Here is a 26,815-nt window from a genome sequence, read left to right as displayed (position 1 = left end):
GGCACGGGACCGAAGCTCAACACGGGCACTGCTTTCCGGTCGGGGACGCCCACCGTGGACTCAGACTGAATCAGTCATCGGTCTGACACCACCTCGTATGATAAATCAATGTTTGAGCGCGTCGCGCGCACAACACATGCGATGATAATTCGGGACTCTTCTCTCCCCCTCCATCTCAGCCATGGCCATAGACTACTTCACCTACGCGCCGTCCAACAACGCGGGTGTCCCCCTCTGGATGCGACTCAGGCATCACGCTGCGCGTCGCTCGCGCATAATCTTCAGAGACCTTCGCAATCGATTCCGATCACATCAACTTTCGTATGTCCTCGGTTTCGTCTTCATCGCGCTCTTGGCCCTCGCTGTACGAAGTTTCCTCTTCGGCCACACCTTGCTCGGCGGCCCTCCAGACTGGTCGGAAGTACGCGCCTACGAGGCTGCTCTACCCCAGCACAATGTCAACCTCACCTTCCCAGAGGGTGCATCGGGCCGCTACGTCAAATTCTCATGTCAGACCGAGCAACTCGGATGGAATAATGTCCTTAACGAAGTGTTCGTTTTGATTCCTATCCTACTAATCTCTCGCGCTGACCCCTGATGTGCTCCCAGACTGATGAACGCGCACCTCGCATACGCGAGCAAGCGCGCCTACGTCTTCCAGGACTACATCTGGAAGCGCGAGTACTACCCATGGCAGCAGCGCCGCTACCTGCGAAAACCGCGCCGCACTCCCCTCAACGCCCTCATCTCCGGCCCTGCCGCTGGCGGCGAGTGGGAACTCGGCGACGCCGCCCCACGCTCCGTCTCCGAGGCCTACTGGGAGCAAGTCTGCCCTCCTTCCTCCCGCCGCATCATCAACACGCGCGAGATCAAGGAAAAGATGTACTGGGACTCCGGCGACGCCATATTCGCCGCCTGGCGCGACCTCCTCCTCCGCACGCCCCAGCACTGCGTCGAGGTTGTCTCCGAGACGCGCGACAAGGACGGCTTCCCGCAGGTCTTCGACCTCTTCCTCTGGGGCTCCGACCGCATCCTCTCCCTCGCCGACGCCTTCCTCCGCTCGCCCGTCTCCCGGCTGCACGCCACCTCCCCCGTCGTCGCCGCCGCCGTCGCGCGGAATACGCACTTGTTTCGCCCGCGTGCCAAGGGCGCCGCGCCCCGCCCCCTCGAGCGCACGCTCGCGATGCACGTCCGGCGCGGGGACTACAAGAACGCGTGCCTCAGCCTCGCCGCGTGGAACAGCACGTTCTACAGCTGGAACCTCCTCCCCGCGCTCCCCGACCGCTTCACCGCGCACGCCGGCGGCGGCTGGGGGTGGAACACGAAGGAGAACACCGAGCTGTATCTCGAGCGCTGCCTGCCCCCGCTCGACGCCATCGTGCGCAAGGCCCGCGACGCCAGGCACGATTACCTCGCCGAGGGCGCCAGGAAGAACGAGACCCGTGCCCTGGACGTCATCTACATCCTCACCAACGACAAGGATTCGTGGCTCCACGATCTCAAAGCTGCGCTCACACAGGACGGCTGGGGCACGGTCATCACGACGAAGGACCTGCACTACACGCAGGAGACGCTCGAGGTCAGCATGGCCGTCGACATGGAGCTCGCGCGGCTCGCGGCCGTGTTCATCGGGAATGGCGTGAGTCCCTGATCCCTCCCGCGGGCACGACTAACCCGTCTCTCAGTGGTCATCCTTCACCAGCAATATCGTGCATCGACGCTTGGTAGACGAGCGCGAATACATCAGCACACGCTTCTTCTAGCCTATCACAATATATGTATCGGCTGTAGCATCACCTCGACGGGCAAGCAGGCAGCGATATCTAGATTTCTGCGGGCCCGAGGTCTGGCACATCGTGAGAGGTGACCAACACGGGATCGATCATGTACATACCAGTCCCCCATCTTGAAGTCTGTTAGTTCGTTCCACGGCCTGAGGTCAAAGAAGGCAGGCAAGTCGTCCCAGAACCTACGTCTTCCGTCGTCGTGGACGGCCTTGGATTTCTCTTCGCACGACGAGCAGAGTTTGCGGACGCCCGAGAAGGTACTCCATTCTTCCAAAACGATTGACCCGTACTTAAGGCATTTCTCGAGCTCGTCACAGCGCGCCTGGCGGCAAACCTTGCGTGTCGAGCACTGGGGGTTATCCCATGAACTTCTCAGCCATTGCAGCGAATAGTCCATCTGTGCGTGAAGGATCCTGGCGCGACCCAGCAATAGGGTTATGCGATCCTCTGCTTCGAGAGCCATGCGTCCCTTCGAGTCTTTTGGCCTTGCGATATCTTCCTGTATAAATTCAGGTAATGCACACAATATCTGGCAGAGAAACTTACCAAAGTACGCAAGTCTGTGTAATGAAAGCAGAGCGCGGGAAGAGATCTATGAAGACCGACTCGTTTGACGATATTATATAACTCGTAGATGATGCAGTCGAAGCGGTCTTCATCCTCGCGGAGTTCCAGCTGGTCGACTGCCGAGGGCCAGTTCTTCAGCGTACAAGGAAAGTACACCTGAAGGCGCTCCGCAGCATTGTTGAACAGCGCGGGGATAAGGTACTTGTGTCCCATTTGCAGAGCCCATGAAAGCTCTTTCAGAGTACGAAAACGGCCCGCATAAGCCCTGCGACCAAAGTATCACATTATCAGATGTCTCAGAGGATACACGGCACGAAAAGACACGCACGTGTCATAGATCACGACCAACATGTACTCGACCGCTTCCGCCTCGTCCTGCAGCACTACGACAGGACACCCATCCACCAGGGCGTCAGTTGTATCCGGCTGAGGCACGTCCTTCAGGTCCCGAAAGAATATAGAATGTTTCGCCAAAACGCCTTTGTGAACCCGAAATTGTGTCTGCTCGGCCTGCACGATAAGGTTGCCATCGTCAAACCAGATCTTCTTGGAGCGGCTGATAGGCCCTGCGTTGGCATCTTCGGTCCTCGTGCGCTTCGGAGGACGATGTTCCGCTGGACTCTCGGCCATGGGCGGAGAGACGCGTGGGCTCGAGGCGCGAGCCAGATGATGGGAAAAAGGCAAGCACGCCGGCGTCTGCCGGCGTGAAATGTGACTTCAGGATGAATGAGCACATTGTTTGTGGCGCACCAATCTGGCAAATAACGCGAACGCGTCAGGCCCAATATTGCACCGAGCAACCTGGCTCTTGCGCTCATCCATCCAGAAGTACGGTCATAATGTCTTCGTTCAAGTTGACCCTTCCAGCAGAACTCCTGCACGATATCCTTGCACCCGTCATCGACTCGGAGACCGAAGACCAGGAATTTCGCAGCTGTCGATCCATTCCATACGAGAACAGCGGTGCGCGATGGCGGTACGGGAACGAAGCTCTGCGTGCCGAAGAGCGCCGGCCGCCTGCTCTCCTGCTTGTCTGCAAGGCTTGGAATCGCATCGGGACGCCATTGCTGTACCGCACGATCATCCTGCGGTCCAAGGGACAAGCCGAAGTGCTGGCGAGGACTCTGACGACACTAGCGCCCGATCTCGGCAGCTCGGTCAGACGGTTGCGGCTGGAAGGGGGATATGGGAGGGTTGTACTTCAGATCCTGAAGGCAACGACCCGCGTATCGGAACTGGTGCTTGTACTGTCCTTGCGCTCGGATGACAGCATCTCGGGACTCGTGCGCGGCCTTGCGTTGCCTGCCGTCAACCCCGCTGAGATCCGGCTGATCTGCGAATATGAGCACGATTTGAAGAAACGGAAGACGCTCGTCCAAACTCTCGCAGAGGCTTTCAAGGGCTGGAGCAACTTGGTAAGCAGGGTCGACAGTGTCACTACACAGTTCATCTGACACCCATTTCCTTCAGAAAAAGGCGCATATACCCTGGATCACGGATGGCCGCAATGGCCAGGGAACTGTAGATTTCATATCTCTGCTCGAAGGGCTGGCGACCACACCCTCCCTGCAAATCGTGGTCCTACCTCGGGAGGTCCAGAAACACGACCGCTTCTTCGCAGCACTGAAGACGCTCGCAACTAACCGCGCGCTACGCTGCATCGACATGTCGCGCCATGCGCAGCAGAAAAACGCCCTCGACAAGGCCATCGCGTCCGACCCGCGACTTCGTGCGGTGTGCAAGTACGAAGATCCGGCGACGTACGTTGGCTGTCTGGCCGTGAAGAGCTGGGCGACTGCTGACGACGACCATCTCTCCTACGGCAGGTATCGACCGAGCACGTTCATAGCGCTGCGGAGGGCGTTTCGGGAGCGTGCGATGAACCCGCCGCCGCCGCGCGAGCCGACGCCAGAGCCGCTAGCCGCGACGCCTCCCGCGAGCGGAAGGACACCAATCCAGGAGCAGCCCCTGGAGGTCCAGGAGCGCGTGTGGTGTAGGGTGTTTGATTTCGCGCAGATGCATTCGTCGTATGAGGGGAGGTGCACGGCAGAGCGGCTGATGGGCGTCTGTCGGCTTTGGAGGGTAGGTTGGCGCGTTGACTAGGCAGGATTACAAAACTAACCATCACCCTTCTCAGCGCTTGCTCTTCGTTCGCCTGTACACGAACGCCAAACCGCAGGACTGGTACGGCGCGGTCCTGCTGGGCGACGCGTGCAGAATCGACCCATCGCTCGGTCGGCACGTGCGCACGCTCGAGCTCTGCAACAAGGTCGAGCGCGACCTCTACGTGCCCCTCAACGCGGTCGTCAACAACATGCCGAACCTCTCACAGATAAAGTCCCAAGGATGGCGGCGGGATTCGCCCCGCCGGTTTGCGACGCCGCCAACACTCTTCATCGAGTGGGGCGAGTTTGCGGGGCTGGCGAAGAGCGCGGAGGGCTTGGAGGTGATTGGGGGCGTGCAGGTTAGGAAGAAGTTTGTGGGTAAAGAAGTGGGGAAGCGGCAGCCCGGTGCGACGAAGGGCGTAGCGACGAGGTCAAGGGTCAACGCGCCCACCACGCCCGTTGCGTCTGCTGTAGACCCAGCCGCGCCTACCGCTGAACCATCCGACGCGGCGCGCCATGACGAACAGCCCGACGAAGCGCGCCACAGCGCGCTCAAAGAGGTCTCGGTCCCTGTGGGGTCCCTGACACCGTTCCGCGCGCTGCGTGTACTGCACTTTGGTGCGTCGGTGAAGCTCAAGTTCAAGGATGGCGCCATAGACCCGGCTATTTTCCCCGTCCTCGAAGACCTGGAGTTCGAGCCGAGCCATACGTCAGTTCTGCGGTTGTTCTCCATCTTGGAGTGAGTGCTTATCTCGATATCCTCTGCTTTCCGCGCGTTGAGGGCATCCTACCGCCGTCCGCCGCTCACACGTCATCGATATCCAGACTTCCCCGCCTCCGGCGTCTCGCGCTGCATGGCCGGTCGCAGACCGCGGAGCACGCAGCGCACTTTCTGGAGAATCATGGGCCGAAGATCGAGGAGCTCGAGCTCGCGTACTTCCCGACGGAGGTGATTTTCGAGAGCTGCATGCACATGAAGCGTTTGCGTATCGAGGCTGATAGGCCGGTCAGTACACATTCGTATATGTTTAACGACAGCGTGCTGATGGGGCTTTTGGCCCGCCGTCACAGCCCGAGAATTATTCGGCCAGTGAATGGACGTCGACGTCGCTCGAGACGGTGATCTCGTTGCCTCGTCCGCCGTGCGTACGCATCCGCTGCCGACAATGCCTTCGCTTATCGGTTCATGACAGATCTCATGGACCAACCCTGGCGCAGTGGGGAGCATTCTTGTCGTCGCTGGACCCGGCGCGCTTGCCGCAGCTCAAGGAGATCCGGGTGCAGAAACATTGGCCGACGCATGAGTACGTGCACTGTGCCCGCTTCAGTAGATGTATGCCTAACAGCTCCCATAGGCGAGCAATCAAGAAGTCAGTCTGGGTGGCGTATGCTGAGGAATTGCAGGATAAGGGGATCCAGATAGTGGACAGTAGTGGTCTGCCGTGGGTGCGCAGAGCAGGCGTTCGGTCGCGGGCGCTTCGATAGTGGCCAGTCCAGGACGTGTAGTCAGAGAAGTAGGTCCTATGAGACTGCATGTGAACCAACGACCATGCTGATGCGTGTCGACCGCTCACATATGGCCTGTTTGGCACGCGCAGCCTTTTCAAAGTAAGCCAAACAATAGCTCAGAAAACCCAGTTCACCACTTCCGTTGCAACTTCGCCCACTGCGACAATCGAAGATAGCGAAGCCATAATACAGTCTACTCCTTCGTTCAAATCCAATTCTCCCACTCACATGCACCTGCCTTCGTCATCCACTGCAGCCCACCACTAGCACCAAAGTGCTATCCCTTTTGCCCTCAACTCCTCCGCGTGAGGTAACCACATTCTGCCTACATTCGCGAGCCTGAAACCTTATCAGTTCTATGTCGCCAGTATGCAGAAGCCCTACTCACACTCCCGTCGGCCGAGACATCCAGCCGCGTATCACCTTCAGGCGCGGAAGCCGCTGCGAGTTGATCGACGCAAAGACCTCACCCCAACGCTTCACGATCGCCGCATTACTGTAGCTGATGTCGCGTTAGTGTTCTCCCAGACGCTGTAGAGCAGCCCGAGTACGCACGCATTGATCCCATTGCAGACCAGCGTCTCCAAGCTACCCGACTGCCAGCCCGCCGCCGAGTCGTTCGGGAGCTGCGAGTGAACGATGAGCACTTGGCCCCTCGCAGTCAACGCACCCCACTACTCACCGGCATTTGCTGCCGGATCTCCAGCACCTTCAAGCGCCCACAGAACCCAAATAGCGCGTTGGTGGGGAAGTACTCCAGCTCCAGCTCCTCAATCTTCGTGCCGTGCCTCCACAGAATGAGAGACGCGTCCGAGGCCCGATGCGATGCGCCGAGAAGCCCGACAAGACGAAGGCGGGGGAGGCTGGTCCGATGTCAGCCAGTACGCCAACGCTGAGACGACTGACAAACGCACTCAAACAAGGCAAACAACCTGAGAACCGAAGGATGGCAGTCTTCTAGACGCAGAACTTCCAGCGCCGGAAACACATCCGAGCGCACAGTTGCGCCTCGGAACTCCAGCGCAATAGGCACTATGAGATGCAGAGATCGCAGCGAGCGAAAAGGCATAAGGAGACCCAGCGGAACAGACAGATCCTCCGTCTTCGACTTCAGCACCGACTGGTGAAGGCACGATGCCATCGTCGGCGTATCAGTGAGCACAGCAGAGACCGCCTTCGGCGCAGCCTTCAGTATCTTGACCGCAGAAACCTGTTCAAGCCCCGGCGCGTATGTCGCCAGAATGGTGAACTCCGTCCACTCGAGTTGCAGGGGAAAATTCTTGCCGTAGCGGTCGGACTGCCAGCCAGTAGCAGCGAGTCGGCGCAGGTGGGGCGAAGCGCGTAGTACAGAGCCCAAAGGAACGAAGAGGTTGTTGGCCAGGTGGTTCGCCAGACGCAGCTCCCGCACGTACTGGCCAAGAGCGGGGTTGGAGAGGAGCGTGCGGCTGAGACGGCACGTATTGATCCCGCTATCCGTGATGGCGATGGAATACAGCGTTGGAAGCAAAAGCCACTGGAAATGATCAGTGGGGAGCCGAAGTCGAACACATCGACGTCTGATTCACCCTCCACATCCTGCAGACCATCATTAAATTGATGACGCCGTCACGGCGTACTGAACGAAATTCTGGCGTTGCAAAGTCGAGGACGCGAGACCACACTTGCTTCTGGACCTCGAAATGTTGTTGAACCATGGAGTTCTTGGACGGCGTAGATGCTATGCGCAAGGAGACGGCCCTCGATTCCTGTTCTTGCTGTTGGACCTTCTCTACAAGTCGGTGGATCTCGATTGACTCAGTAGAAGGATAGTCCGGTACGTTCGCTCTGTAGCTGGTATTCAGGTTGCGACTCGAATTAGACGAGCTAAGAGAAGCATACCCGCGTGCACGATACTTGCAAAGGGGGTCGAGAAGAGGATTCCGAAATATGGCTCGGTCGAAGGAGCAGTAGTGGTCGCGTGGTCGGGACATATCTATACTGCGAAGACTGGGATTGCGGGCGAGGGTTTCGAGCGTCGGGATAAAGCGGACAGTCTGAAGTTCGTAGGGCAGCTGAACAGTCGCCAGGGATGGAGCAATAGCAAGTTTCCTGATGAGTCCTGCGAATTCTTCGCCCGGCCTGCCCCAAAACGGAAGAGACCAAGATATATGCGCGGCTTTCTGCAGTGGAATTCATATAGCCGCTGAGGTATACTAAGCGCGAGACGAACCAGGTTCGTCCAATTTGGCAATACGCGAGCAAGGATGTTGATGAGGGCCTCTCGATTCGACACTGCGTAACTCTCGTCGCAATGAAGGCGAAGCTCGGCGGGATTGAGGTGAGATAGCGCGAGACCAGCCGCGAGTCCCTGGATGTCGTTGTCGAAGCGCGCTACGAGAACAAGGCTGAGAACGCGGAGCTGAGTCGTGGCTGTGAGGATTCCAAGCATCACCAGTCCGCGGCCAGCACAAGGACGGAAACGCCAGATATATGCGCCAAGATCGGGACGGAGATTCGTAAGCGTATTGGCGAGAGCGGTAGCCTGGCCTTCCCTTCGGATGAAGATTGAACGATACAGGTGAGGGGTACCGATGCGTCGCCAAGATTTAGAAACACGCAGGAGGGCAGGAGGCCGGCGATCCTCGTCGCGCGAATAGTTGTTGTCGAAAGATCGTTGCCAGCGAGCACCAGGATTGAGGCGCAGGTTAGGGTCGCCATAGAATTCCGAGTCCGGAATGTCGAGGACGTCCGCGAGCACCCTGTCCAAGAGTTCCTCCGGGAGCCTCGGCATATTCAAGAGAAAGGAAGAGAGCGTTCAAGAAGATGGAAGTCCGGGACAAGCTGCAAATGACGCGCTGTTTGGTTCCTGGTTTGGCTCACGTCCCCGCGTTGTTTGCCATCCCGCAACGCCACAAATAGAGCAAGATGAATATATTTGAGCGCTCAAGGCGGCTCAATCCGTATGTACAAGCATACCCGGGCCATATCTACATCCTACAACCTAGAGAACACCGTCCATAACCATTGAAAGCAAGGAAAGCGATCCGGATTTGTACAAGAGGCCAGTCTTCCTCCGTGTACAAGCATATAATGACAGTAGTGATATATATGTACCGTACTAGTAAACAAGCAATGTCCTCAGAAGTCAATCGCACTCCCCGGTCTGTCACCAGTTGACAGTGGTATCTTTGCCCAGGATAATGTCGGCCGCCTTCTGCGCAACGGCGTCTGGGGAGGGCGTTAGCGTATTTCAAGGGCGGATGAGATGACTTACAAGCGGCGGGCATCGTGTGCGCCGTAATGGGCATGGGGAGGATGGAGACGTCGATGACACGCAGGTTCTTGGTGCCGTAGACCCTATGCCATATTAGCTATCACCGCACTCCGGCTGGCAGCCTACTCACTGTAACTTGTTATCCACGACACCACCGAGCGCGCGTGGCAACATGGACGAGCTGCCCAGCCAGTGCGAGGCGCCGTAGGCAGTCGACCTGTACCACTCGGCCCAGTCGTCGTCCGTAGCGTCTTCCGGGAGGTCGACGTACGGGTCGCTGACGACCTGCTGGAACGGCGCCGTCGTGAACATGGAGCGCGCCTTCTTGGCAACGGTGACGGCTACGGAGAGGTCGAAGTCATCGGAAAGCAAGCGAGGGGTAATGGCGGGCTCGGCGAACGGCTGTAGAGGCTCATAAGCGACTGATCATCCCTGCATCGACAAGTCGCACATACATCGCTGCTGTTGATGTGCACATAGCCGCGGGAGAAAGGCATCAGGGGCCAGAACACTGTGGTCAAAACGCCCGGGTAGCTCTCGCCAACTGCATCACTTCGTCAGCCACCATCCTCACTCCTACGCCTAACCGCGCTTACCAACTTCCGCAATCGGCAGCTTCTCCTTCAGAACAAGATACGATTGCGCCGTGAACACCGCAAGCGCGCTCTCAATAGAGACCATCGCGCCAGCCTTCACAGCCTCAATCGCCTTCGGCACCAAACCAAAGCCAAGCTCCATAGACTTGCGGGCGACATCTAAGAATCCGTTAGTTGTCGGCTCTCAAACTACATCTGAAGATCCCTTACCCCACCCGAACACCTCATCCATGTTGACCAGCGAGATGACCGGCGCAAACATGTTCACATTATCGATGAGACCAGTGTTCGTCGCATTCGCATCGTTGACGAGCGCGGTGGCGCCGGTGCCGGGCTGATCCTGGAGGTTGCGACCGACAGCAGGGAGGTCGACAAGGGTCTCGATGCCGAATTGCGACAGAATCTCCTTGTCGCCGACACCCGAGTGCTCGAGGATGGGTGGCGTCTACAAATTTGTCACTTGCAGTTCATGCCCTTGATACGAAAACCGAACTCACAGCCAAGCTCCCCGCAGCGAGCAGCACTTCCTTGTTCGCAGTCGCAGTGAACGTCTGACCGCCAGTCGAAGGACCGAACTGAACCCCAGTCGCCTTCACATCGCCGTCGAAGTTGACCTTCAGAACTTTCTACACACGAGCCCCACATCAGTAATCACCCCTCTCGTTGAGAACCCCGCACGTACATGATCATGCAGCACCGTCAACGACGGCCTTTGCTGGTCCTCCGCATACAAAAAGGCATGCGCAGCCGACGACCGCCTGATCACGTTCGTGCCCGTCGAGTTATCATTCCACGCCGTCCACGCTGTCGAGCCCAGGACCGAGTAATCTCTGTCACTGAGGTCGAGGGAAAGCGACAGGCCCTGGAAAACCGTCGACATGGCTGCCTTGTAGAGCTGCTGGCCGACAGGGATGCGCATGGGATCCGGGAAGGAGACATTCACGGGGCCGTCGTAGCCGTGGAGGCTGGGGTTGAGGGTCGCGCCCTCGGCGGCCTGCTCGGCGTTCGGGAGGTGGTAGTTCTCGACGGCGGTCATGTATCTGTGGGAGGGTTAGGGAATGTGGAAGGAAATCGTTCAGTAGGGTGGCATACGGGTACAACGTCTCGCAGTTCCATCCCTTCGCACCAAGAGCTTCAAGCGCGTCCAGCTCGGGCTTGGTAGGGTGGAACCACTGAACAAGCGATCAGCCCTGCTCGCATACGACAAGTCAAATCAACATACCACCATCCCATTGATCGACGTGCTGCCACCCACACAGCGCTACACATCCCATCAGCCCCCTCCGCACAACACCCGTCTGTCAAACCTCACGCACGCCACTGTCAATCTTCCAGCTGAGCGCAGTCCCATTCTCCGCGAGCGCGTCGTCTGGCCCGAGTGTCAGTGGAGCGCGTAATCGCTGCAGCGGGGAACGCACATTTCCAATTGCATTCCTCGGCCGTGATGTTGTTGCGGTCGGGCGCGACGTCGATGGGCTCGACGCCGCGCGAGTCGGGCCCAGCCTCTAAGACAAGGACGGCTGCAACGGCATTCAGTGGCGCGCACGCGCACGTGGGGGAACGGACGTACAGTGACCCTCAGCCGAGAGCTTGTTCGCGACGACCAAGCCGGTCAAGCCTCCTCCGGCGATGATCTGCATACTGGGTAGGTTTCCCGTCTCCACCGCGAAAGATAGCACGCACATAGTCAAAGGCCTGGTCAGCAGCCACGGAGGAGTCGCCCGTTATAGTGGTTTGAGCATGAACGATGAAGGGAGCCGTGCATAGCACGGCCATAAACGAGCGACGCATCGTACAAGGGAAGGGGGGAGAATTTGGGAGGAGGGAAGGAAGGGCGTGTGCGCGCCACGGCCGCAAGCGCCTTATAAGCAATAGTTGCGGTTGGTATCGGCCCGTCGATGGTCCACGCCGCGCGCTCAGCCTGGCTCCCGCAGTGGTGATGGTTCAGTGAGACTTTGAATAAACCGCGTTACGTTCCTATCGCCAGACGGAAGCGTGCCATCCGCGCCGCGGCGGTATGTTTGCGAAGTCCGGGCCCCGCTGAGCACGACTGGGAGGGAGGGAAGCGTCGACATCAGGGTGCCGCTCCGACTCTGTTGATCTCCCGCTCCTCACTTGATGTTGGCTTGATGCCCGGCTTCGTAGCTACCCAGTGGAGCTGAGCAGGCGCGCTTCTGAGAGACAAGTCCTTCCTTCTGGGGAGTCCTGGAGAGGATAGACTGTCGGTTCTTTCAGGGGTAGAGCACCGTCAAGGGCAGCGATGTCGAAGTCCAGATCGAGTCTTGGGGGTAAGGAAACTCTAATTCACGTGGGATCCTGATCGCCGATAGGCCCGTCCCGCAAGTAGTCCGCATTGTTCGCCGCAGACGCGTCGACGGCGTTGAATGTGCATGCAGGTGGGAGATCTCGCCTTGCTTCAGAGCCCCTCGGTGCCCTTGTACCTGAAGATCTCCTCGAATACGACCGTGACTGTCTGTCCGTTCTATCGCGTATGTAGTTCGGAAATGGACCGCACTAGACCAGGAGCATCAATGCCCAGGAGTGATTGCATACAACAAGGGTCCTTGGACATGTCTCCGTATCGGAGGCATCGCGTCAAGAGAAAAGGCCGCTGAAATCAAAGGAGCATTGGCAATGGCATGTTGAACTTCTGGTGTCACGTGTAAAACGCTCGTGGCTACTCGGTGATTGCCGAGCGCTCGGGAACCACAATCACGACTCACGAGCTTATTTCGCCTGCTACCCTCATCGTCATGCGTGCTACCGAAGTCGAAGGTAATATGGCGCACAAAAGAAAGAGGACAGCCATGGAGGCAGAGATGGACAAACCCCCTACTCGGTCGAAAATCTGGTTCGAGGACGGCAACATCGTGCTCCAGGCGGAGAACGTGCAGTTCAAGTTCTACAAGGGGCTTCTGTCGACGTACTCTCCTTTCTTCATGGATGTGTTCGCAGTACCGCAGCCAGTACCCATCTCCGACGCGGACATGGTGGAGGGATGTCAAGTTATGAAGCTGCCAGACACCGCGGCTGATGCCGAATACATGCTCAGCTATATCATCGAGCCGTGCGTGTGTCTGTCTATCCTCATACGAGCAAACAGCCGCTGATTTTTCTCCCTAGGAAACTGTCGACGGCAACCCCGAGCATTGCAGACATGATAGCAGCACTGAAGATGGGACATAAATACCTCATCTCATCTCTTTGGGAGGATACGGTGGAAAGACTGCGCTATGAATTCCCCGACACATTGGACGAGTATATGAAGCGGCCTGTAGCTCAAGGAACGCTTCGCTTTACGCGCATGCATCTGAGTACAACCCGAGAGCACCTCCTGCATCTCGTCGACGTCGTGCGGAGCACGGGACTGCAGAGGATCCTGCCGATACTCTGTCTATCCGCCGTGGACTCCGGTAAATTGCTAGTGAGTGATATCGGTCGCGAGACGGTTCAAAGGCTCATAGGAGCAATCGCTCACATTGCTCAGAACTTGCTCATCGATGGCATCCCGGACACCCCACGGCTAGATGGCCCCAGTGTGGAGACGCGTCTCATGCTGCTAGGCGGACGCACAAGAGCACTGGCCTCAACGCAGACGGCAACACGCAATGTATTTGTGCCTGCCAGTATGCCAGAGGGGTGCAGTCAACCCTCCGTCTGCTCAGAAGATCGACGGAACCTGCGCGACGTATTCCTGACGCGGCTGGAAAATGGCGGCAGGCTGGCGATCTTCGAGGATTGGGATGAGATATTGGCAGGTCAATTGGGTAAATTCATGTGTCTGGCCTGTGAGCACGATTTGCTACAGAAAAGACGAGCGGCACAGCAGGTGATTTGGGACGCGCTGCCGTCCTTCTTCGGCCTGCCGGTATGGGCAGAACTGAAGAACTTCGAGATGGCGTGAGCGTCCCAGATTGACTATAGTTTTCGTAGACATCGAATTTTACGAATCTAGCCCTCGTGACACAGTTTGAGTTTGCCTTCTGTTGCCACCGTGCACGGGCTTCCTGGTCGGTTGGTTGGACCTTTTTTCATGAAGCTTTCGTATAGAAGCAGCTGATTGCAGCAACATGCTCGACAGCGAAAAGTCCATGTGCCACCCATTATCTACAACAGCGACTACGGTGCGTGAGGAGGGAAAGAGCGTGTGGTGCGAGTTACGCAGTGCGAGTACGAAGTACACACATTCGAGAGACTATTTACCAGGTGTAAGTATCTACAGTAAAGGAAAGTCCATTCTGATGCGCAAAGAAGTGTAAGGAGAGCGGTTCCCGTACAGGGACGAAGCGCGACAATCACGCCGAAAGCAAGAACAAAGGACAAGGCAAGAGCCCTCGGAGGTGGTGGCATGCTGAAATCGCACGCTGCTTACAGGACGCTCGTGTCCTTGCCGAGGATGATGTCCGCGGCCTTGTGCGCGATGGCATCTGCGAAGGCCAGTCAATCAAGGGGTCAAATCAGGATAGCACTTCGACTTACAGGCTGTGGTCATGGTGTGCGAGGTGATGGGAAGCGGCAGGATGGACGCGTCGATGACACGGAGGCCAGTCGTACCGTACACCCTGGTACATGTCAGTCATCGCAAGCTGAGGGAGAAAATGGAAGCGTACTGCAGCTTGTTGTTCACGACGCCACCCTTAGCGCGGGGCAGCATGGAAGAGCTACCGACCCAGTGCGAAGCACCCTACAGCCGCAAATCATCAGCTAGCGCAATCCGAACATCGACCCACTGGGCGTACGTAGGCAGTGCTCTTGTACCAAGCCTCCCAAATCGCATCCGAGGCGCCCTGCGCGACGTCGAGGAACGCCGTGCTGATGATCGAATCGAAGGGCCAGACGGTGAACATCGACTGCGCCTTTCTCGCAACGTTGATGGCGACTTGCACATCGAACTCGTCGGTGAGCAGGCGGGGCGTGATGGCCGGAGCGGCGAAGAGCTATAGAGAACCGTCAGAAGGATGAAGATGACAGCGGAAGAAAGCACGCACATCGTCGCTCTTGATGTGGATGTGACCGCGCGAGAAGGGGAGAAGGGGCCAGAAGACGGAGGTCATGACGGACGGGTAGCTCTCGCCGACTGCGTATACTGTGAGCACTTATCATCGGGAGGTTTGGGTCAGCTACTCACCAACTTCAGCGACAGGCATATTCTGCTCAATGATGAGCTTTGTCTGCGCCTGGAAGATAGCCATAGCGCTGTCGAGGTTGACCATGGCACCAGCATCGACGGCCGCCTGAGCGCGAGCTTGAACACCCGTTCTCAAGGCCTCCTTCTTGGCGTTGGAGCCTGTAGTATATATTAATATTTGGGTGAGTATAAATCAATCGCAAATAACCCACTGTTGCCGAAGATCTGGTCGATGTCAACAAGGGAGATGACGGGCGCGAACATGTTGACGTTGTCGATCAGCTTGTTGTTGGAAGCGTTGGTAGGGAGGACGAGAGCGCTGGCCCCAGTGCCGGGCTGGTCCTGCAAGTTGCGACCGACAGCAGGAAGGTCAACGAGAGTCGTGATGCCGAACTTCTCGAGGATGCTACAGTTCGGTGAGTCGGACGATTGTAGCGAGAACGAGATCAGGCAAACCTCTTGTCACCGACGCCGGAGTGCTCCAGAATAGGGGGCGTCTACAACTCATCAGAGATGGGAACTTTTGGCATAGTGAAGAGTTGCGTACCGCCAAGCTACCTGCAGCCAAAAGGACCTCCTTGTTGGCGGTGGCAGTGAGGATATCGCCGCCGTCGGCAGGACCGAACTGAATGCCCGTGGCCTTGATGTTGCTGTCGAAGTTGACCTTGAGGACTTTCTGCGAACAGCGTTCCAATGTCAGAGCTGGTGTCTTGTATATATGGAGCCGCATACGTGGTCGTGGAGAACCGTCAGCGTCGAGCGCTGCTGGTCGGGGGCGTAAAGGAAGGCTTGCGCTGCTGAAGACCGCTTGATGACATTGGAACCCGAAGACTGGTCATTCCAGCACGTCCACGAGCTACCCAGATCGTCAGGGATGTTACGCAGCGCGCCAAACAGTCACTCACGTCGACGCCATTACTGACCCGGTGCGGTCGCTCAAATCGTCGTGAAGGGTGAGGCCGTTGAACACAGACGGCATCGCCGACTTGTACAGAGCCTGCGCCTCGGGAATGCGCATAGGGATCGGGAACGAGACATTCACCGGGCCGCTGTAGCCATGGAGATCCTCCTTGACTGAGGCGCCATCGGCCTTCTGCTGGTCATCAGGGAGATGGTAGTTCTCCACGGCCTTCATGTAGGGCCGCAGCTGGTACCAGTTCCACCCCTGTGAGCCGAGCGCTTCGAGGGTGTCCATCTCCGGTTGTGTGGGGGTGTACCACTGGTGGGTATATCTTAGCTGGAGGAACAGGACAGGGCAAATGCGGACTTACCACCATGCCGTTGATGGAGGAGCTCCCGCCAATGCAGCGCTAAGGATCTCATCAGAAGTTGCGCCCTCGAGTGAGATATCACATACGCCACTGTCGATCTTCCAGCTGAGCGGGTTGCCGTTGTCGTCGACCGCTTCATCTGCGAGAAGAGTCAGTATCGCAGAAGCAAGTGGTCGAGAGGATACACACATTTCCAGTTGCACTCCTCGGGCGTGATGTTGTTGCGGTCAGCGGCTACATTGACCGCTTCAATGTCCTTGGAATCAGGACCGGCTTCGACAACGAGTACAGCTGTTATTGGACTGTTGGCGAGCCGCATCTTTGTAACAGCCCCAACTCACAATTCCCTGCAGCCGACAGCTTGTTCGCGACCACAAGACCTGTAAGACCGCCTCCGGCAATGATCTAAAGCATTCCTATTCAGTGATCACAACGACTACGCGGAAGACGACCACGCACGTAGTCGAAAGCCTTCCCATCCGCTACGGACGCGTCTCCCGTGATAATGGTTTGCCCAAGAGCCGACCGAGCGGCCGCAAGAGCAGAGACTACCAATGCCGCGCGAAGCATGTTGATAAACGAGGGTGGGGGAAAGGGAAGGTGAAGGAGCGCGAGGAGCGGTGGGAGGGGGACGGGGAGGAAGGCTCGACGACCATCCACTCACAACCGACCTTAAAAACCTCCAATCGGGCCGCTCAGTATCGGGAAAACAGGGGGAAGCACGCACGAGACGGAAGCTGATCGAGAAGGAGGCGCGCTCACAATCCGACGCTGCTCCGAGAACGGCTTTTAGAAGCCAATCAGGAGGTGAATGTCATGAGGAACGCGAAGTGGAGATCATGATCTTGAGAATCCTGTGACTGGAGAAGAAGGATTTGAGAAGGATGGGAAAGAGAACAGCGCTAGGATAAGGGCTGCAACATCACATTGCTGAGGATGACTTCGCGATGCGAGCACGCTCACGTGGGAAACCCAAGGTATTCAACCGACGCAAACGACCACTGCGTATACTGGCACCGAGAGCCTCCAAAGATTATAAAGCTGACGCGTCTGCGAGGAACGAAGACGAGGGCCTGACCTGCAAACATGTTGATGTATTGAATGATCTTGCCGGTGCCACAGCACGAACTTGAGCCGGACGGCACGACTGCTGAGGTCGTCCGACGAGTGTATAGCTTGTCGGCGAACAGACGTCGTCCCTGCGTACCTGAGCGCTTGGAATGCGCGTAAGCATGCATTACTATGACCAGGAAAAGGGGGGTGATCCTCTCTCACCTCGCAAGACTCGACGAGCACAGTGCTTCTGCAGCTACCGGTGTGAGGACTTCAGTCTGGAATCGAAGGACGCACAAGCAAAGGGGAACGACAATCGCTGTCGCACCGACCCGAAGATGACGAGTGCCTTTGAAGTCCCCGAACCGGCGTGCAAAGGGACCAGGACGGGACCTGATTGAAACCAAGCACACACGCGTTCGCAAGCCTTCTAGCGCCGGAGGAACAGGTCCGTTGCCCCCTATCCAGGTACTTTTCCAGTGGAAGAGCTCTGCGTACTCTTCAGCACATGCAAAAGTCAATGAGTGAAAAGAGACTCACGTTGCATGGCTACACCAAATGCAAGTCCGGCGGCCTGCGACCCACCTTCGGCACATACCGTATCTCACCTTGAATTCCACCGGGTCCTAACTTCGCACTTTCACGTCGATTACAGCAGAGTACATTGCATACATCCATCGTAAAGTAGAGGTCATAAATGCAGCCGACCATATATCCAGCCGCAGGGGTCATGTACTAGAGTAAGGCAAAGAAGAGTGGTGAGATACGAAGAGACGAGGAGCAGAAGGCGGAGGAGAGACAGAGTATGAACAACGAGCGTTACGAGGCGTCGCATTCACGCCGTAAATATGGCACACGATGCAAAAGCGGAACAAGGAGGGAAAATAATGGAATGGAATACATAGCAGTCGAGCAGGTCAGATAGCAAAAGGAAAGAAGCCAACGAAAGCAAGACGGTCATTAAATGCTTACGCGGACAACTCCCCCAACCGCGCCTCGACGCGGATCGTGTCGCTGCGCGTGCCAACCTGCTCGAACCACTCCATCGCCCGGTTCGCCTTGCGCGCCATCTCCTCCATGCTCTTCACCTCCCGGACGCGCTCCTCCATCGCGCTGCGGAAGCGCTCCTTCAGATCCCAGCTCGCCAATCTCAAGACCTTGCGCGTCTCGCGGCCGATGCGCTTCGCGTTGCCCTCGACGTAGCCCTCGCCGCCATCTGCCTGGCCGTCCTGCACGACGCTGTTGCGCACGCGGCGCCCAACGGTGCGAGGAATGGACTGGGGCAGCTCAAGCACGAAGTACGCCGTCGCACCGATAGCGAAAGCACCGACGACGGGGGCGATCCACTTGCGCGTGCCCTCGTTGCCGAAAAGGTCCGCCACGTGCATCATGCCCTCGACGAGGCCGCGCGCGCCGATGGCCTTGCCGCCAACCAAGCTAAGCGCACCCGCGCCGACGCTGACGATGCTCAGCGCACTGACGCCCTCGTCCTCCTTCTCGTTCTCCTCCTTGTCCCCAAAGCTAACCCAGAACTGGTGCGAGACGTCGAAAATGTCAAAGAACGTCGTGTCGAGCATATCCGGGCGGTTGGAAAGACCAATGCCGAGACCGATAGTACCACCGGCGACGACGGCACCGTGGGTCGACGAGCGACGGCTCTTGCTGGCCTTAGCCCCACGGCGGAGCGTGCTAAACATCGCCTCGGGCATGAAGACACGACGGCTGCGCTCGACGCCCTCCGGGAGATGCGCCTCGCCGAGGTCCTTCACCTTGGTCACGCCAGCAGTAGTGATGACGCGAGCCTCGTCCTCCGACAGCTTGACCGCAGCGTCCAAAGACTCGAGCAACGCGCGGCGAACCTCGCGCGCGTAGTCCCACACGCCAAGCAGACCCGGCCAGCTCGGGAGCTTGACCATGCCCTCCTCGACGGCGAGCTTGCCCTGACCGACGCGCTCGAGCGCATCCGTAAGACGGGTGCGCGTCTTGTTGGTCGCCTTGCTGACGCCCTCCTCCTCAACGGCTTCGAGACCCTCCTCCAGCGAGTCGCGACCGCCCTTCATCTTCTCCACGACCGGGCGCTTGGCCGCGAGTTCCTCCTGAGCCTGCTTAAGCTCCTGCTCAGCAAGGATCTTGTTGGTGCCAGCGAGCAGCTCAATATCGCCGAGCAAGTTCGACAAGTAGGTCTGCACCGGGCCGAGCTTGCTCTTCGAACGCTTGACGAGCACGAAGGAGCGAAGCGCCGACTCGAGGTCGTCGAATGCTGGGTTCGCAGTGTAGGGCTGGAGAGCGGACGCGGAGTCGACGAAGTGCACAAGGTCCTCGGCATCCTCATAGGTGCCCGGGCTAAGCTGGCGGATCTGGTCAAGCACAAGACGCTTGCACTTGTCCTTGTTCTTGATCTGGTCGAACTTGTTGACGACGATGAACAAGTACGCCTTCTCGTTCGATGCGTTCTGCAGGAACTCCTTGGCGGACAGCGTGAAGTGGTTCTCCGCGCTGACGACAAAGACGACGACATCGATCTCCTCCTGGCGTGCGAAGACAGCGGTCGTCTTGAGGCTGTCGCGGTTAAGACCCGGGGCGTCGATAAGCGAGATGTCAACAACGCCGTTGTTGAGCAGGGACTCCGCAGGTGCACGGGTGTCAGCGAGATAGAGCTTGATGAGCACCTGGTGGACGCTGTCCTCGTACTCGTTGACGATCTCCTCCAGGTCGCTGATGGGAGCGCGCCTGTAGGTCGACTCGTCCCTGATGTCATACGAGGCGCCCTCTCTGACGACATGCACCTCCTCCTTGCCCTCGTTCTCAGCGGCGTCGTGGACCTCGCAGAACGCGGTGGTGCACGGCTGCTGGTCGACAGGCATGACCTCCCGGCGGAGCAGCGCGTTGACGAACGTCGACTTGCCGGCGTTCAGGTCACCCGTCACGAGCACCTTCGACGAAGTGTCCTCGACACGAGCGCGGAGCTTGCTCATGTGCGAGATGGAGGCGGTGATGCGCTCGTCGATGAGGTTGGCGATGGACGCCTTCTCGAGCTGCGAGACGAGCGCGGCGGGGTGGGAGGAATTGGCGGCGCCAATCTTGAGGTCTAGGCGCAGGATCTGGAACTCCGACGCCTTGTCATCGAGCGGGGCAGAGGTGGCCTCTGCGGCGTCCGCTACCGAGGACACGGTGATCGAGCGGCCGTGCGCGGGGCGCTGAATGACAACGTCCGTCTCCGTGAGGGGCTCATCCGCGAAGGACAGGGAGCGGCGCGGGACCTTGCGCGACGAGCCCTCCTCAGCGGGCTGCTCGCTCAGCTGCGGGTAGCGGATGACCCACTCCTCCTTGTTGAACTTCTTGATCTCGCCAAGGATGGACGTCGTCGAGTCAATCGCATTGACGAGGCTGGTGGCGCGTCAGACTTCTGATCCCTGTGCAGCGCTGCTCTGCTCACCGGTCCTTTTGCTCCACATATGCCTCCTGCACGTCCTCCACTCTCAGCTGCTTGTCTCCAGCAAGCAGGTCGAACGTCTCCTGCGCCGGGGATGCTACCTTGGCAGCGGGGAAGTATGACTGAGCCATAGTTGATTATAGGTGAATGATAGGTGGTCCAGAAGCTGGCCACAGGTTGTCGAAAGGTTCAAGTCTAATGGGCAAGAGATTCGAAGGTGAAATGGGATCTCTCGAGTGCTTTGTGATGTTTAAGTCGGTGCCCGGATGAGTGCGCGGGAAAACGTTCGAGCGTGACTGTTACCGTGACGACCGCAACATTTCGGAACAGCTTAGTAACCAGACCGTCACGTGGCAAGTCTCGACTTGGAGTCGAACTTGCACAGATTTCAGGTTAGTCTTTGACCTTTCTATGTCTATGTCTCTGTATGCCTCGTCCTCCCATCTTTCTTCCACCCTATATGCTGAGCATATATTGAGCAAAAAGCCTCTTCTAACTTTTGTATGGGCAATCCCGCCCGACATGTCTACATTCAAGGTTCGCGCCGAACAGTCGCTGGCGGACGCACGGGAGCCGTTGAGGGTTCGGAGAGAGAGAAGAAGACGCTGTATGACGACGTCCATCTTAGAGCGACATTACGAACAAGCTCGATGAGCTGCTGCATCTCCGGCGAACGCAACGGGTAGAACGACATCTTGTCAAGCCGTGTATTCCGTGCAACAACCTACTCCGAGCTAGTCCCGCTGCCTGCGCTGAAAGCATACAAGCGCGACTTCCTGCGCCATCGCCATCACCAACGCAAGGCCGGGGATAATGATGTTGGATGAGCTCAGACGAGTCTGCATATAGGTGATTATTTTGGACCGGCCAACTATGGGACCCATCTACGCGCTGGATCGCAGAGTTCAGAGTAGGAGTGCGTACTATTCTTTCCCCGATGAAAACGGCACGATATGACTGATCCACGGAGCTCATGCGCTCATCGACATCATGCATATCAGTGGCACTGGACCGAAGCTGTGCTCTCATTCGCTGATGCGGTATATAGCGCCCTATCTTGCGAGCGCCACAGCAAGTTCCCTCTCTGTTTGGCCCCTCAATTTCATTGGCTGGCTGAAGCGTATCCTGTCTGTTGCTCCAATCTTCGACATTGCGCTCTACCGTCGGACTCGTAGCTCCCGTACTCCTGCGTGTCGCCCACCATGGCCGAGCTCTCAATCTCCGATACCCAAGTCATTCTCATTTTCTCTCGCGACGACCCTCGCCGGACGATTCTCTTCGACCATCGCACCTCGCATATGGCATACAGGGTAACTACGACCGGCGATGAAAGATCTGGAGACATGAAGTACGAGATGGTGCGTTGTGCGTGCACTCATCAGTTTTATCCCAAGTACCCCATCATCACCTCATGTTGGTACGCCTGACTGAACACTGTGTTTTTCCAGGACATTGTCAATGCCCAGGATACAAGCATCGCCAGTCTACGCTCGCGCACATTGCGGTCCGACTTGTTGACACTCGCGGACGGTACGAGCGTCTCGGAGAGCGATTGGTTGAAGAGAAACTTGCTGAACGAGTGAATCTTCCTCTCAACAGTATATTTACGTACTGTCTACAGTCCAATTGCTCATGGCACATTACAGTACGGCCACCTTCAAAGACAGCTCTGGCGCGCAGCTCAAATGGAAGGTGGATAAGCAAACGCAAAACATGTCGGTAAGCCGCAGGTCCGCCCAGTAATCGCGCCGCTGTTCTTACCTTCTGTCCGCAGCTATACGAAGCAGGCGGCTCACATCAGCCGCTCGCGACGTACAGGAGATCCAGAGACGTTTCCGTTCCGCCTCCTGGCAGCGATCTCATCAGCCCTTCCGTGTCAAGTCTACCGTGGCTCTCGACTTCGACTCTTCATACCTTACGCAATGACATTCCAAGCTCAAGCAGTCGAGTAGAAAAGGAGGAATACAAGCAGCGCGTTCCCGCTACCTTGGCGCTTTCTGCAGCCGCCATGTACATGCAAGATCTGGTCGTGATCTCTTACCTGCTGTTCCAGCGAGCTCGCCGGTCGCCTACGGGTTCACATGCGGAAGACGACGTGTCGGTGTCTGCAGATGGAAAGACGCTGACGAACGCCGTCGGTGAGTTGTATCGTCAATCCTGTTGCTGGCGTTGGATACTGAGGGCGAAGTAGGCGAGCCCGAGCGCGTTCAGGACTGCGAGGCGCCAATGGATCTACCGATTGAAACGTATGCATATGCATATGCCTTCTGGTAGAGCCTTTTAAGCTTCAATATGTGGTGACGATGTAAAGGGAAGCGCTGGATTAGTGATGCTTGCGCCAGGATTACCAAGCCGGAAGGCAGAGTCGCTCGTGCAGCGCACGACCGGCGGATCCCAGCGATGTGGGTCGTGAGTAAGGACAAGAGTGACCTGTCTTCCTCTCAGTATCGGTATAAAGCTGTTTCACTGCGCTCCAGTCCCGCTGGCCGCACCGATGCCAGGTCAGCGGCTATTGCCAGCGTGCGAGCGTCCTCACTCCGCGTGACGAAAATTGATACAGACCGCGTACCTTCACGGTATCTTGCGCATCGTGTCTCGAGTGCGCTAGCTCATTCCGCTGTAGACTGGGTGAGCCTACATGAACGTCGAGAACGGCGCATGCGCGACGATTCCGAATGAGCATTGAACAATCGCGCACGTGATTCGAGCTTTCAAATGGATCGCCACGTGATCCATTTGTGATGCCGTCCGCCTGCGGGAAGATATGTGGTAGCGCCTCTCTTGGTTTTAAACCGCCACGATTCTGCCCACGACGTTCGCCTTTAGATTCCACCTCTCCTCCCCCGCCAGGCGCTGCCTCTCTGTATCTATATTCTCCTCATTCCCCATCACCCGCAAGCACTCTACCATGGCACCCGCACCCGTACAGAAGAAGGGCGAGAAGAGCAAGAAGCTGCATTCGAAAGTGGTGCGTACGCCCATCGTCGTGCCATCGTCGCATCTGACACCGCCCAGGTCATCATTGGGTCCGGTCCCGCTGGCCACACCGCCGCCATCTACCTGGCGCGTGCCAACCTCAGCCCGGTCCTCTTTGAGGGCTTCATGGCGAATGGCTTCGCAGCAGGCGGCCAGCTCACCACTACCACTGACAGTGCGTAGTCACCTTTTCCTTCCCCACCTTCCCAATCGCTGACTGGCCAATAGTCGAGAACTTCCCCGGCTTCCCCAACGGCATCCTCGGCTCAGAGCTGATGGAGAAGTTCCGCGAACAGTCGCTGCGCTTCGGCACTGAAATCATCACCGAGACGGTCTCCAAGGTCGATCTCAGCCAGCGCCCCTTCCGTTACTGGCGCGAGGGCCAGGAGGACGAGGAGGCCGAGACCGCCGACACCTTGATCATCGCGACCGGTGCCAGCGCAAAACGCCTGAACCTGAAGGGCGAGGACACCTACTGGCAGAGCGGCATCTCCGCATGCGCCGTCTGCGATGGCGCAGTCCCCATCTTCAGGTGCGAATCGCGCAATCCCGGCCCGATCACCCGTCTCATCTGCCCACAGGAACAAGCCGCTCGCGGTCATCGGCGGCGGCGACTCCGCCGCGGAGGAGGCGACCTACCTCACCAAGTACGGCTCGCACATCTACGTCCTCGTCCGGCGAGATGAGCTTCGCGCTTCCAAGATCATGCAGAAGCGCCTCCTCAACAACCCCAAGATCGTGAGTAGATCGCTTGCGTGCTCCCGCACACCTCCGTCCAGATCGCTAACGCCGCATCGCTCCGCAGACCGTTCTCTGGAACACGGTTGCGACCGAGTGCCAGGGCGATGGCGAGCTCTTGAATAACTTGCGCATCAAGAACGTCAAGACCGGCGAGGAGAAGGACCTCCCCGTCAACGGCCTTTTCTACGCCATCGGCCACGAGCCCGCTACCGGCATCGTCCGCCAGCAAGTGCAGACCGATGAGGACGGGTACATCGTCACCGTCCCGGGGACGACGCAGACGTCTGTCAAGGGCGTGTACGCGGCGGGTGACGTGCAGGATAAGCGCTACCGCCAGGCGATCACCAGCGCTGGCAGCGGCTGTATGGCGGCTCTCGAAGTCGAGAAGCTGATCGCGGAGGAGGAAGAGCTCGGTGACGAGGCATGAGAGAAGATCAATAATATATATGTACATACTAGACGTAGATTCCATCATCGCGGGCACCAGGACATTCCACTGCAGCGCGCACAATGAAGGATTACAACGACTCGGACGAGTGTCCTGCGATCGAACGAGCGCACTCTGCGCCGAATAGTTCGAAATATCCTTCGAGGATGTGCTTCAAACGCGCACTTGTCCATCCAAAGCCCTTCCTCGCCTACACGATGTAGGAAGCTGGTGCTCTGTGGCTTTTGACTGGAGGAAATCTTTGCTTTTGCACGATCGCGTGGCAGGGACTCGAACTGTGACTCGATGTGACTTTTGAGTCCCAGGATCCAAATGGTCAATTAACACTCACGACCAGTCCCCCGCAGTAGCCCTTTCGACCGACCCTGCATACATATATCAATACAAGTGCAGGGGTCATGACTTTCTCGATATAGTACAAAAAAGCCTGTCACTGGACAATATTCCACTCGCCGCCGTCATTCCAGGACATGGTCTTTCAGCTCCGCCCAGGACGGCAGACCAAACAACGACGGCAGCTCGTCCCAAATTGCCTGCTGCTCGGCAGCCAGCTTTTCCTGCATTTCGTGCACACATAACCAGCAGAGCGGCCTCTTCTGCTTAGTCTGACCATCGGTGGGCCAGGGTCTGAACAGGACAGATTTCGCATCCTCCTCAATACGCTGAAGGCATCTAATCAGCTTGCTTCGTCGGATGTCCTGGCATCGTTGGGGACTGAGACATTCCGACGGTACAGTGCGAGGCTCGGAATAAGCGCGCCGCATAAGTCGCGCCCTGATAGATGGCCTCTTTGCGCGTGCACCGAGTAGCATTATGCGGGTCTGCAAGCTAGGATCTTCCAGTCTTGCCACGCTGGTCGGACCATGCATGAGCGTATCCTGTATGTAGACCACGCTGCTCAGCCTGGAGACACAAAGGACCGACAGCCAACGAACCAGAGTAGATTTTTCTACGACCCGATGACAAAGCGCAGGAAGTATTCTTTCTAGGCCCGCATCCTTCACCGCGTCGACAAGGTGCAAGGGCCGCCCGGGGCAGTCCTTGTCAAAGCGGATGCGCGTATAAACGGTGGATTTATCGCGGCGTTCCTGATACTCGTCTAATCGCTCCGGGAATTCGTAGCGCAGCCTCTCGACCGCATCGTCCCAAAGGATTGCTATGAGGTACTTGTGCCCCATCTTGAGTGCGGCGACGATGTCGGCAACAGACGGAGTCAGCTTGGACGATTTTCTGCAAACACGAATAAGTGACTAGGCCATAGCATGACAGAATCGATGGTACGCACGACTCGAGAATAAAGCTCAACATATAGTTGACATCAGCGGCCTTCTCCGGCAGTCTCATTACGGGACATCCCTCTACCACATCCGCGCCAGCGGCAGGCTGCGGTATCGAGAACACATCCTTGAAGAAAGGGGAATACGCCGCGAGGATACCCTGGAAGAATCTGAATTGCACGTTCTCCGCCTGGAGTACGATGTTGCCATCGTCGAACCAGATGTCCGAGCGAGATATAGGCTCTACGTGTTCAATCGCGAGTTCGTTACTGTGGAATGCCGTCTCGGTGGAGTGTCCAACCAGATCCAATGGCGCGTCCATGTCGAATAAGCGCTTCCCTTGATGTCTTCAAAGTGGTCGCTACAGCGTGCCAACGTCTCAGAAAAGAAGCAGGTATGAGAGAAAAGTATCCCTGTAGCTGAATTTGGATGTGCAGCACGCAAAACAGGCAGCTATGACTCCACCGTGGGTGAACAGTGCTAGTGCAGGTTCGACTTGGCCACGTGTCCTCACAAACAATCACAACTGATCTGATCCCTCACGTGCACCTCCCAAGTTCAACCATCACTGTGACATCGCCGCGGCCGATAGCCCAGACAAAAAGGTCCCGCTATCCTCCCCGACCCCGGCTATCCCATTGTCCGAGCGGCAATTATCTGCCCTCCGCTAC

The 26,815-nt window shown here is 57.5% G+C and overlaps 12 protein-coding genes across 12 annotated transcripts; 5 read left to right on the top strand and 7 right to left on the bottom strand.

Moving 5' to 3' along the window:
• Positions 1 to 187: 187 nt before the first annotated feature.
• On the top strand, positions 188 to 1,890 carry SCHCODRAFT_02532054 (uncharacterized protein). Its single transcript, XM_003034268.3, has 3 exons — positions 188 to 552; positions 610 to 1,639; positions 1,686 to 1,890. The coding sequence occupies exons 1-3, from the start codon at positions 239 to 241 to the stop codon at positions 1,761 to 1,763; spliced, it is 1,422 nt and encodes a 473-aa protein (XP_003034314.2). The 5' UTR covers positions 188 to 238; the 3' UTR covers positions 1,764 to 1,890.
• Positions 1,689 to 3,026, bottom strand: SCHCODRAFT_01212072 (uncharacterized protein). The gene is made up of 4 exons (XM_050341253.1): positions 2,683 to 3,026; positions 2,334 to 2,619; positions 1,895 to 2,286; positions 1,689 to 1,846 (listed from the first exon to the last, which is right to left on the bottom strand). Coding segments are annotated over exons 1-4 (981 nt in total). The 5' UTR covers positions 2,985 to 3,026; the 3' UTR covers positions 1,689 to 1,845.
• Positions 3,027 to 3,166: 140 nt separating this feature from the next.
• Positions 3,167 to 6,297, top strand: SCHCODRAFT_02614519 (uncharacterized protein). Its single transcript, XM_050344662.1, has 8 exons — positions 3,167 to 3,769; positions 3,825 to 4,114; positions 4,181 to 4,436; positions 4,492 to 5,198; positions 5,285 to 5,465; positions 5,531 to 5,601; positions 5,653 to 5,763; positions 5,815 to 6,297. The coding sequence occupies exons 1-8, from the start codon at positions 3,194 to 3,196 to the stop codon at positions 5,942 to 5,944; spliced, it is 2,322 nt and encodes a 773-aa protein (XP_050201573.1). The 5' UTR covers positions 3,167 to 3,193; the 3' UTR covers positions 5,945 to 6,297.
• On the bottom strand, positions 6,086 to 8,738 carry SCHCODRAFT_02532045 (uncharacterized protein; the record flags this gene model as incomplete). Its single annotated transcript, XM_050343550.1, has 8 exons — positions 6,086 to 6,307; positions 6,357 to 6,470; positions 6,524 to 6,594; positions 6,651 to 6,831; positions 6,883 to 7,481; positions 7,534 to 7,792; positions 7,847 to 8,127; positions 8,178 to 8,738. The coding sequence occupies 8 exons, from the start codon at positions 8,736 to 8,738 to the stop codon at positions 6,232 to 6,234; spliced, it is 2,142 nt and encodes a 713-aa protein (XP_050201572.1). The 3' UTR covers positions 6,086 to 6,231.
• A 128-nt stretch (positions 8,739 to 8,866) lies between these two features.
• SCHCODRAFT_02614514 (alcohol oxidase) lies at positions 8,867 to 12,088 on the bottom strand. Its single transcript, XM_050344661.1, has 14 exons — positions 11,501 to 12,088; positions 11,388 to 11,451; positions 11,236 to 11,337; positions 11,134 to 11,186; positions 11,040 to 11,078; positions 10,910 to 10,989; positions 10,500 to 10,857; positions 10,315 to 10,443; positions 10,028 to 10,262; positions 9,818 to 9,976; positions 9,677 to 9,765; positions 9,352 to 9,623; positions 9,222 to 9,304; positions 8,867 to 9,175 (listed from the first exon to the last, which is right to left on the bottom strand). Exons 1-14 carry the CDS (start codon positions 11,606 to 11,608, stop codon positions 9,114 to 9,116), a joined length of 1,833 nt encoding a protein of 610 aa, XP_050201571.1. The 5' UTR covers positions 11,609 to 12,088; the 3' UTR covers positions 8,867 to 9,113.
• A 478-nt stretch (positions 12,089 to 12,566) lies between these two features.
• On the top strand, positions 12,567 to 13,777 carry SCHCODRAFT_02614512 (uncharacterized protein). The gene is made up of 3 exons (XM_003034266.3): positions 12,567 to 12,884; positions 12,941 to 13,241; positions 13,305 to 13,777. The coding sequence occupies exons 1-3, from the start codon at positions 12,571 to 12,573 to the stop codon at positions 13,719 to 13,721; spliced, it is 1,032 nt and encodes a 343-aa protein (XP_003034312.1). The 5' UTR covers positions 12,567 to 12,570; the 3' UTR covers positions 13,722 to 13,777.
• A 105-nt stretch (positions 13,778 to 13,882) lies between these two features.
• Positions 13,883 to 16,857, bottom strand: SCHCODRAFT_02614510 (alcohol oxidase). Its single transcript, XM_003033693.2, has 16 exons — positions 16,676 to 16,857; positions 16,558 to 16,621; positions 16,406 to 16,507; positions 16,303 to 16,355; positions 16,217 to 16,255; positions 15,851 to 16,164; positions 15,678 to 15,801; positions 15,493 to 15,621; positions 15,402 to 15,442; positions 15,158 to 15,351; positions 14,946 to 15,104; positions 14,806 to 14,894; positions 14,557 to 14,754; positions 14,428 to 14,501; positions 14,297 to 14,379; positions 13,883 to 14,244 (listed from the first exon to the last, which is right to left on the bottom strand). The coding sequence occupies exons 1-16, from the start codon at positions 16,784 to 16,786 to the stop codon at positions 14,186 to 14,188; spliced, it is 1,833 nt and encodes a 610-aa protein (XP_003033739.1). The 5' UTR covers positions 16,787 to 16,857; the 3' UTR covers positions 13,883 to 14,185.
• A 329-nt stretch (positions 16,858 to 17,186) lies between these two features.
• On the bottom strand, positions 17,187 to 17,854 carry SCHCODRAFT_02188216 (uncharacterized protein). Its single transcript, XM_050342018.1, has 3 exons — positions 17,810 to 17,854; positions 17,492 to 17,759; positions 17,187 to 17,430 (listed from the first exon to the last, which is right to left on the bottom strand). The coding sequence occupies exons 1-3, from the start codon at positions 17,814 to 17,816 to the stop codon at positions 17,250 to 17,252; spliced, it is 456 nt and encodes a 151-aa protein (XP_050201570.1). The 5' UTR covers positions 17,817 to 17,854; the 3' UTR covers positions 17,187 to 17,249.
• An 11-nt stretch (positions 17,855 to 17,865) lies between these two features.
• SCHCODRAFT_02676131 (uncharacterized protein) lies at positions 17,866 to 20,997 on the bottom strand. The gene is made up of 2 exons (XM_003033692.2): positions 20,706 to 20,997; positions 17,866 to 20,656 (listed from the first exon to the last, which is right to left on the bottom strand). The coding sequence occupies exons 1-2, from the start codon at positions 20,831 to 20,833 to the stop codon at positions 18,238 to 18,240; spliced, it is 2,547 nt and encodes an 848-aa protein (XP_003033738.1). The 5' UTR covers positions 20,834 to 20,997; the 3' UTR covers positions 17,866 to 18,237.
• Positions 20,998 to 21,583: 586 nt separating this feature from the next.
• On the top strand, positions 21,584 to 23,184 carry SCHCODRAFT_02614501 (uncharacterized protein). The gene is made up of 5 exons (XM_003034265.3): positions 21,584 to 22,060; positions 22,151 to 22,281; positions 22,349 to 22,421; positions 22,477 to 22,840; positions 22,894 to 23,184. The coding sequence occupies exons 1-5, from the start codon at positions 21,905 to 21,907 to the stop codon at positions 22,974 to 22,976; spliced, it is 807 nt and encodes a 268-aa protein (XP_003034311.1). The 5' UTR covers positions 21,584 to 21,904; the 3' UTR covers positions 22,977 to 23,184.
• A 264-nt stretch (positions 23,185 to 23,448) lies between these two features.
• SCHCODRAFT_02614499 (thioredoxin reductase) lies at positions 23,449 to 24,951 on the top strand. The gene is made up of 5 exons (XM_003034264.2): positions 23,449 to 23,670; positions 23,718 to 23,853; positions 23,907 to 24,210; positions 24,260 to 24,416; positions 24,484 to 24,951. Exons 1-5 carry the CDS (start codon positions 23,611 to 23,613, stop codon positions 24,844 to 24,846), a joined length of 1,020 nt encoding a protein of 339 aa, XP_003034310.1. The 5' UTR covers positions 23,449 to 23,610; the 3' UTR covers positions 24,847 to 24,951.
• A 266-nt stretch (positions 24,952 to 25,217) lies between these two features.
• On the bottom strand, positions 25,218 to 26,634 carry SCHCODRAFT_02614494 (uncharacterized protein). The gene is made up of 3 exons (XM_003033691.3): positions 26,153 to 26,634; positions 25,803 to 26,097; positions 25,218 to 25,745 (listed from the first exon to the last, which is right to left on the bottom strand). Exons 1-3 carry the CDS (start codon positions 26,464 to 26,466, stop codon positions 25,326 to 25,328), a joined length of 1,029 nt encoding a protein of 342 aa, XP_003033737.1. The 5' UTR covers positions 26,467 to 26,634; the 3' UTR covers positions 25,218 to 25,325.
• Between the last annotated feature and the right edge of the window lie 181 nt (positions 26,635 to 26,815).

This window comes from Schizophyllum commune (assembly GCF_000143185.2).
Source record: "Schizophyllum commune H4-8 unplaced genomic scaffold SCHCOscaffold_3, whole genome shotgun sequence".
In the NCBI taxonomy this organism is placed as follows: Eukaryota; Fungi; Basidiomycota; class Agaricomycetes; order Agaricales; family Schizophyllaceae; genus Schizophyllum; species Schizophyllum commune.
The sequence above is the reverse complement of the archived record's forward strand: the minus strand, read 5'-3'. Positions and strand labels throughout refer to the sequence as shown.

What these genes read in the sequence shown, in the direction of transcription:
- SCHCODRAFT_01212072 (XM_050341253.1), bottom strand. Translation starts at nt 2,984, where the DNA reads ATGGCCGAGAGTCCAGCGGAACATCGTCCTCCGAAGCGCACGAGGACC. An exon ending in TTGGTCGTGATCTATGACAC is followed by an intron (nt 2,620 to 2,682) that starts GTGCGTGTCTTT and finishes CTTTGGTCGCAG; the next exon opens with GGCTTATGCGGGCCGTTTTC. An exon ending in ACACAGACTTGCGTACTTTG is followed by an intron (nt 2,287 to 2,333) that starts GTAAGTTTCTCT and finishes GAATTTATACAG; the next exon opens with GAAGATATCGCAAGGCCAAA.
- SCHCODRAFT_02614519 (XM_050344662.1), top strand. Translation starts at nt 3,194, where the DNA reads ATGTCTTCGTTCAAGTTGACCCTTCCAGCAGAACTCCTGCACGATATC. An exon ending in AAGTACGAAGATCCGGCGAC is followed by an intron (nt 4,115 to 4,180) that starts GTACGTTGGCTG and finishes CTCCTACGGCAG; the next exon opens with GTATCGACCGAGCACGTTCA. An exon ending in CGGTTGTTCTCCATCTTGGA is followed by an intron (nt 5,199 to 5,284) that starts GTGAGTGCTTAT and finishes ATCGATATCCAG; the next exon opens with ACTTCCCCGCCTCCGGCGTC.
- SCHCODRAFT_02614494 (XM_003033691.3), bottom strand. Translation starts at nt 26,466, where the DNA reads ATGGACGCGCCATTGGATCTGGTTGGACACTCCACCGAGACGGCATTC. An exon ending in TTGAGCTTTATTCTCGAGTC is followed by an intron (nt 26,098 to 26,152) that starts GTGCGTACCATC and finishes TCGTGTTTGCAG; the next exon opens with AAAATCGTCCAAGCTGACTC. An exon ending in TCGTAGAAAAATCTACTCTG is followed by an intron (nt 25,746 to 25,802) that starts GTTCGTTGGCTG and finishes GTCTACATACAG; the next exon opens with GATACGCTCATGCATGGTCC.
- SCHCODRAFT_02188216 (XM_050342018.1), bottom strand. An exon ending in TGCTCGTCGAGTCTTGCGAG is followed by an intron (nt 17,431 to 17,491) that starts GTGAGAGAGGAT and finishes GCGCATTCCAAG; the next exon opens with CGCTCAGGTACGCAGGGACG.
- SCHCODRAFT_02614499 (XM_003034264.2), top strand. Translation starts at nt 23,611, where the DNA reads ATGGCACCCGCACCCGTACAGAAGAAGGGCGAGAAGAGCAAGAAGCTG. An exon ending in AGAAGCTGCATTCGAAAGTG is followed by an intron (nt 23,671 to 23,717) that starts GTGCGTACGCCC and finishes GACACCGCCCAG; the next exon opens with GTCATCATTGGGTCCGGTCC. An exon ending in TCCTCAACAACCCCAAGATC is followed by an intron (nt 24,417 to 24,483) that starts GTGAGTAGATCG and finishes ATCGCTCCGCAG; the next exon opens with ACCGTTCTCTGGAACACGGT.
- SCHCODRAFT_02676131 (XM_003033692.2), bottom strand. Translation starts at nt 20,833, where the DNA reads ATGGCTCAGTCATACTTCCCCGCTGCCAAGGTAGCATCCCCGGCGCAG. An exon ending in TATGTGGAGCAAAAGGACCG is followed by an intron (nt 20,657 to 20,705) that starts GTGAGCAGAGCA and finishes ACGCGCCACCAG; the next exon opens with CCTCGTCAATGCGATTGACT.
- SCHCODRAFT_02614512 (XM_003034266.3), top strand. Translation starts at nt 12,571, where the DNA reads ATGCGTGCTACCGAAGTCGAAGGTAATATGGCGCACAAAAGAAAGAGG. An exon ending in CTCAGCTATATCATCGAGCC is followed by an intron (nt 12,885 to 12,940) that starts GTGCGTGTGTCT and finishes TTTTCTCCCTAG; the next exon opens with GAAACTGTCGACGGCAACCC. An exon ending in TGGACTCCGGTAAATTGCTA is followed by an intron (nt 13,242 to 13,304) that starts GTGAGTGATATC and finishes CACATTGCTCAG; the next exon opens with AACTTGCTCATCGATGGCAT.
- SCHCODRAFT_02532054 (XM_003034268.3), top strand. Translation starts at nt 239, where the DNA reads ATGCGACTCAGGCATCACGCTGCGCGTCGCTCGCGCATAATCTTCAGA. An exon ending in AATAATGTCCTTAACGAAGT is followed by an intron (nt 553 to 609) that starts GTTCGTTTTGAT and finishes ATGTGCTCCCAG; the next exon opens with ACTGATGAACGCGCACCTCG. An exon ending in CCGTGTTCATCGGGAATGGC is followed by an intron (nt 1,640 to 1,685) that starts GTGAGTCCCTGA and finishes CCCGTCTCTCAG; the next exon opens with TGGTCATCCTTCACCAGCAA.
- SCHCODRAFT_02614501 (XM_003034265.3), top strand. Translation starts at nt 21,905, where the DNA reads ATGGCCGAGCTCTCAATCTCCGATACCCAAGTCATTCTCATTTTCTCT. An exon ending in GAGACATGAAGTACGAGATG is followed by an intron (nt 22,061 to 22,150) that starts GTGCGTTGTGCG and finishes GTGTTTTTCCAG; the next exon opens with GACATTGTCAATGCCCAGGA. An exon ending in GACGCTGACGAACGCCGTCG is followed by an intron (nt 22,841 to 22,893) that starts GTGAGTTGTATC and finishes AGGGCGAAGTAG; the next exon opens with GCGAGCCCGAGCGCGTTCAG.
- SCHCODRAFT_02614510 (XM_003033693.2), bottom strand. Translation starts at nt 16,786, where the DNA reads ATGCTTCGCGCGGCATTGGTAGTCTCTGCTCTTGCGGCCGCTCGGTCG. An exon ending in TCCGGCGTCGGTGACAAGAG is followed by an intron (nt 15,352 to 15,401) that starts GTTTGCCTGATC and finishes ACCGAACTGTAG; the next exon opens with CATCCTCGAGAAGTTCGGCA. An exon ending in TATGCCTGTCGCTGAAGTTG is followed by an intron (nt 14,895 to 14,945) that starts GTGAGTAGCTGA and finishes CAGTATACGCAG; the next exon opens with TCGGCGAGAGCTACCCGTCC.
- SCHCODRAFT_02614514 (XM_050344661.1), bottom strand. Translation starts at nt 11,608, where the DNA reads ATGCGTCGCTCGTTTATGGCCGTGCTATGCACGGCTCCCTTCATCGTT. An exon ending in CGTCGATCAATGGGATGGTG is followed by an intron (nt 10,990 to 11,039) that starts GTATGTTGATTT and finishes TCGCTTGTTCAG; the next exon opens with TGGTTCCACCCTACCAAGCC. An exon ending in GCACACGATGCCCGCCGCTT is followed by an intron (nt 9,176 to 9,221) that starts GTAAGTCATCTC and finishes CGCCCTCCCCAG; the next exon opens with ACGCCGTTGCGCAGAAGGCG.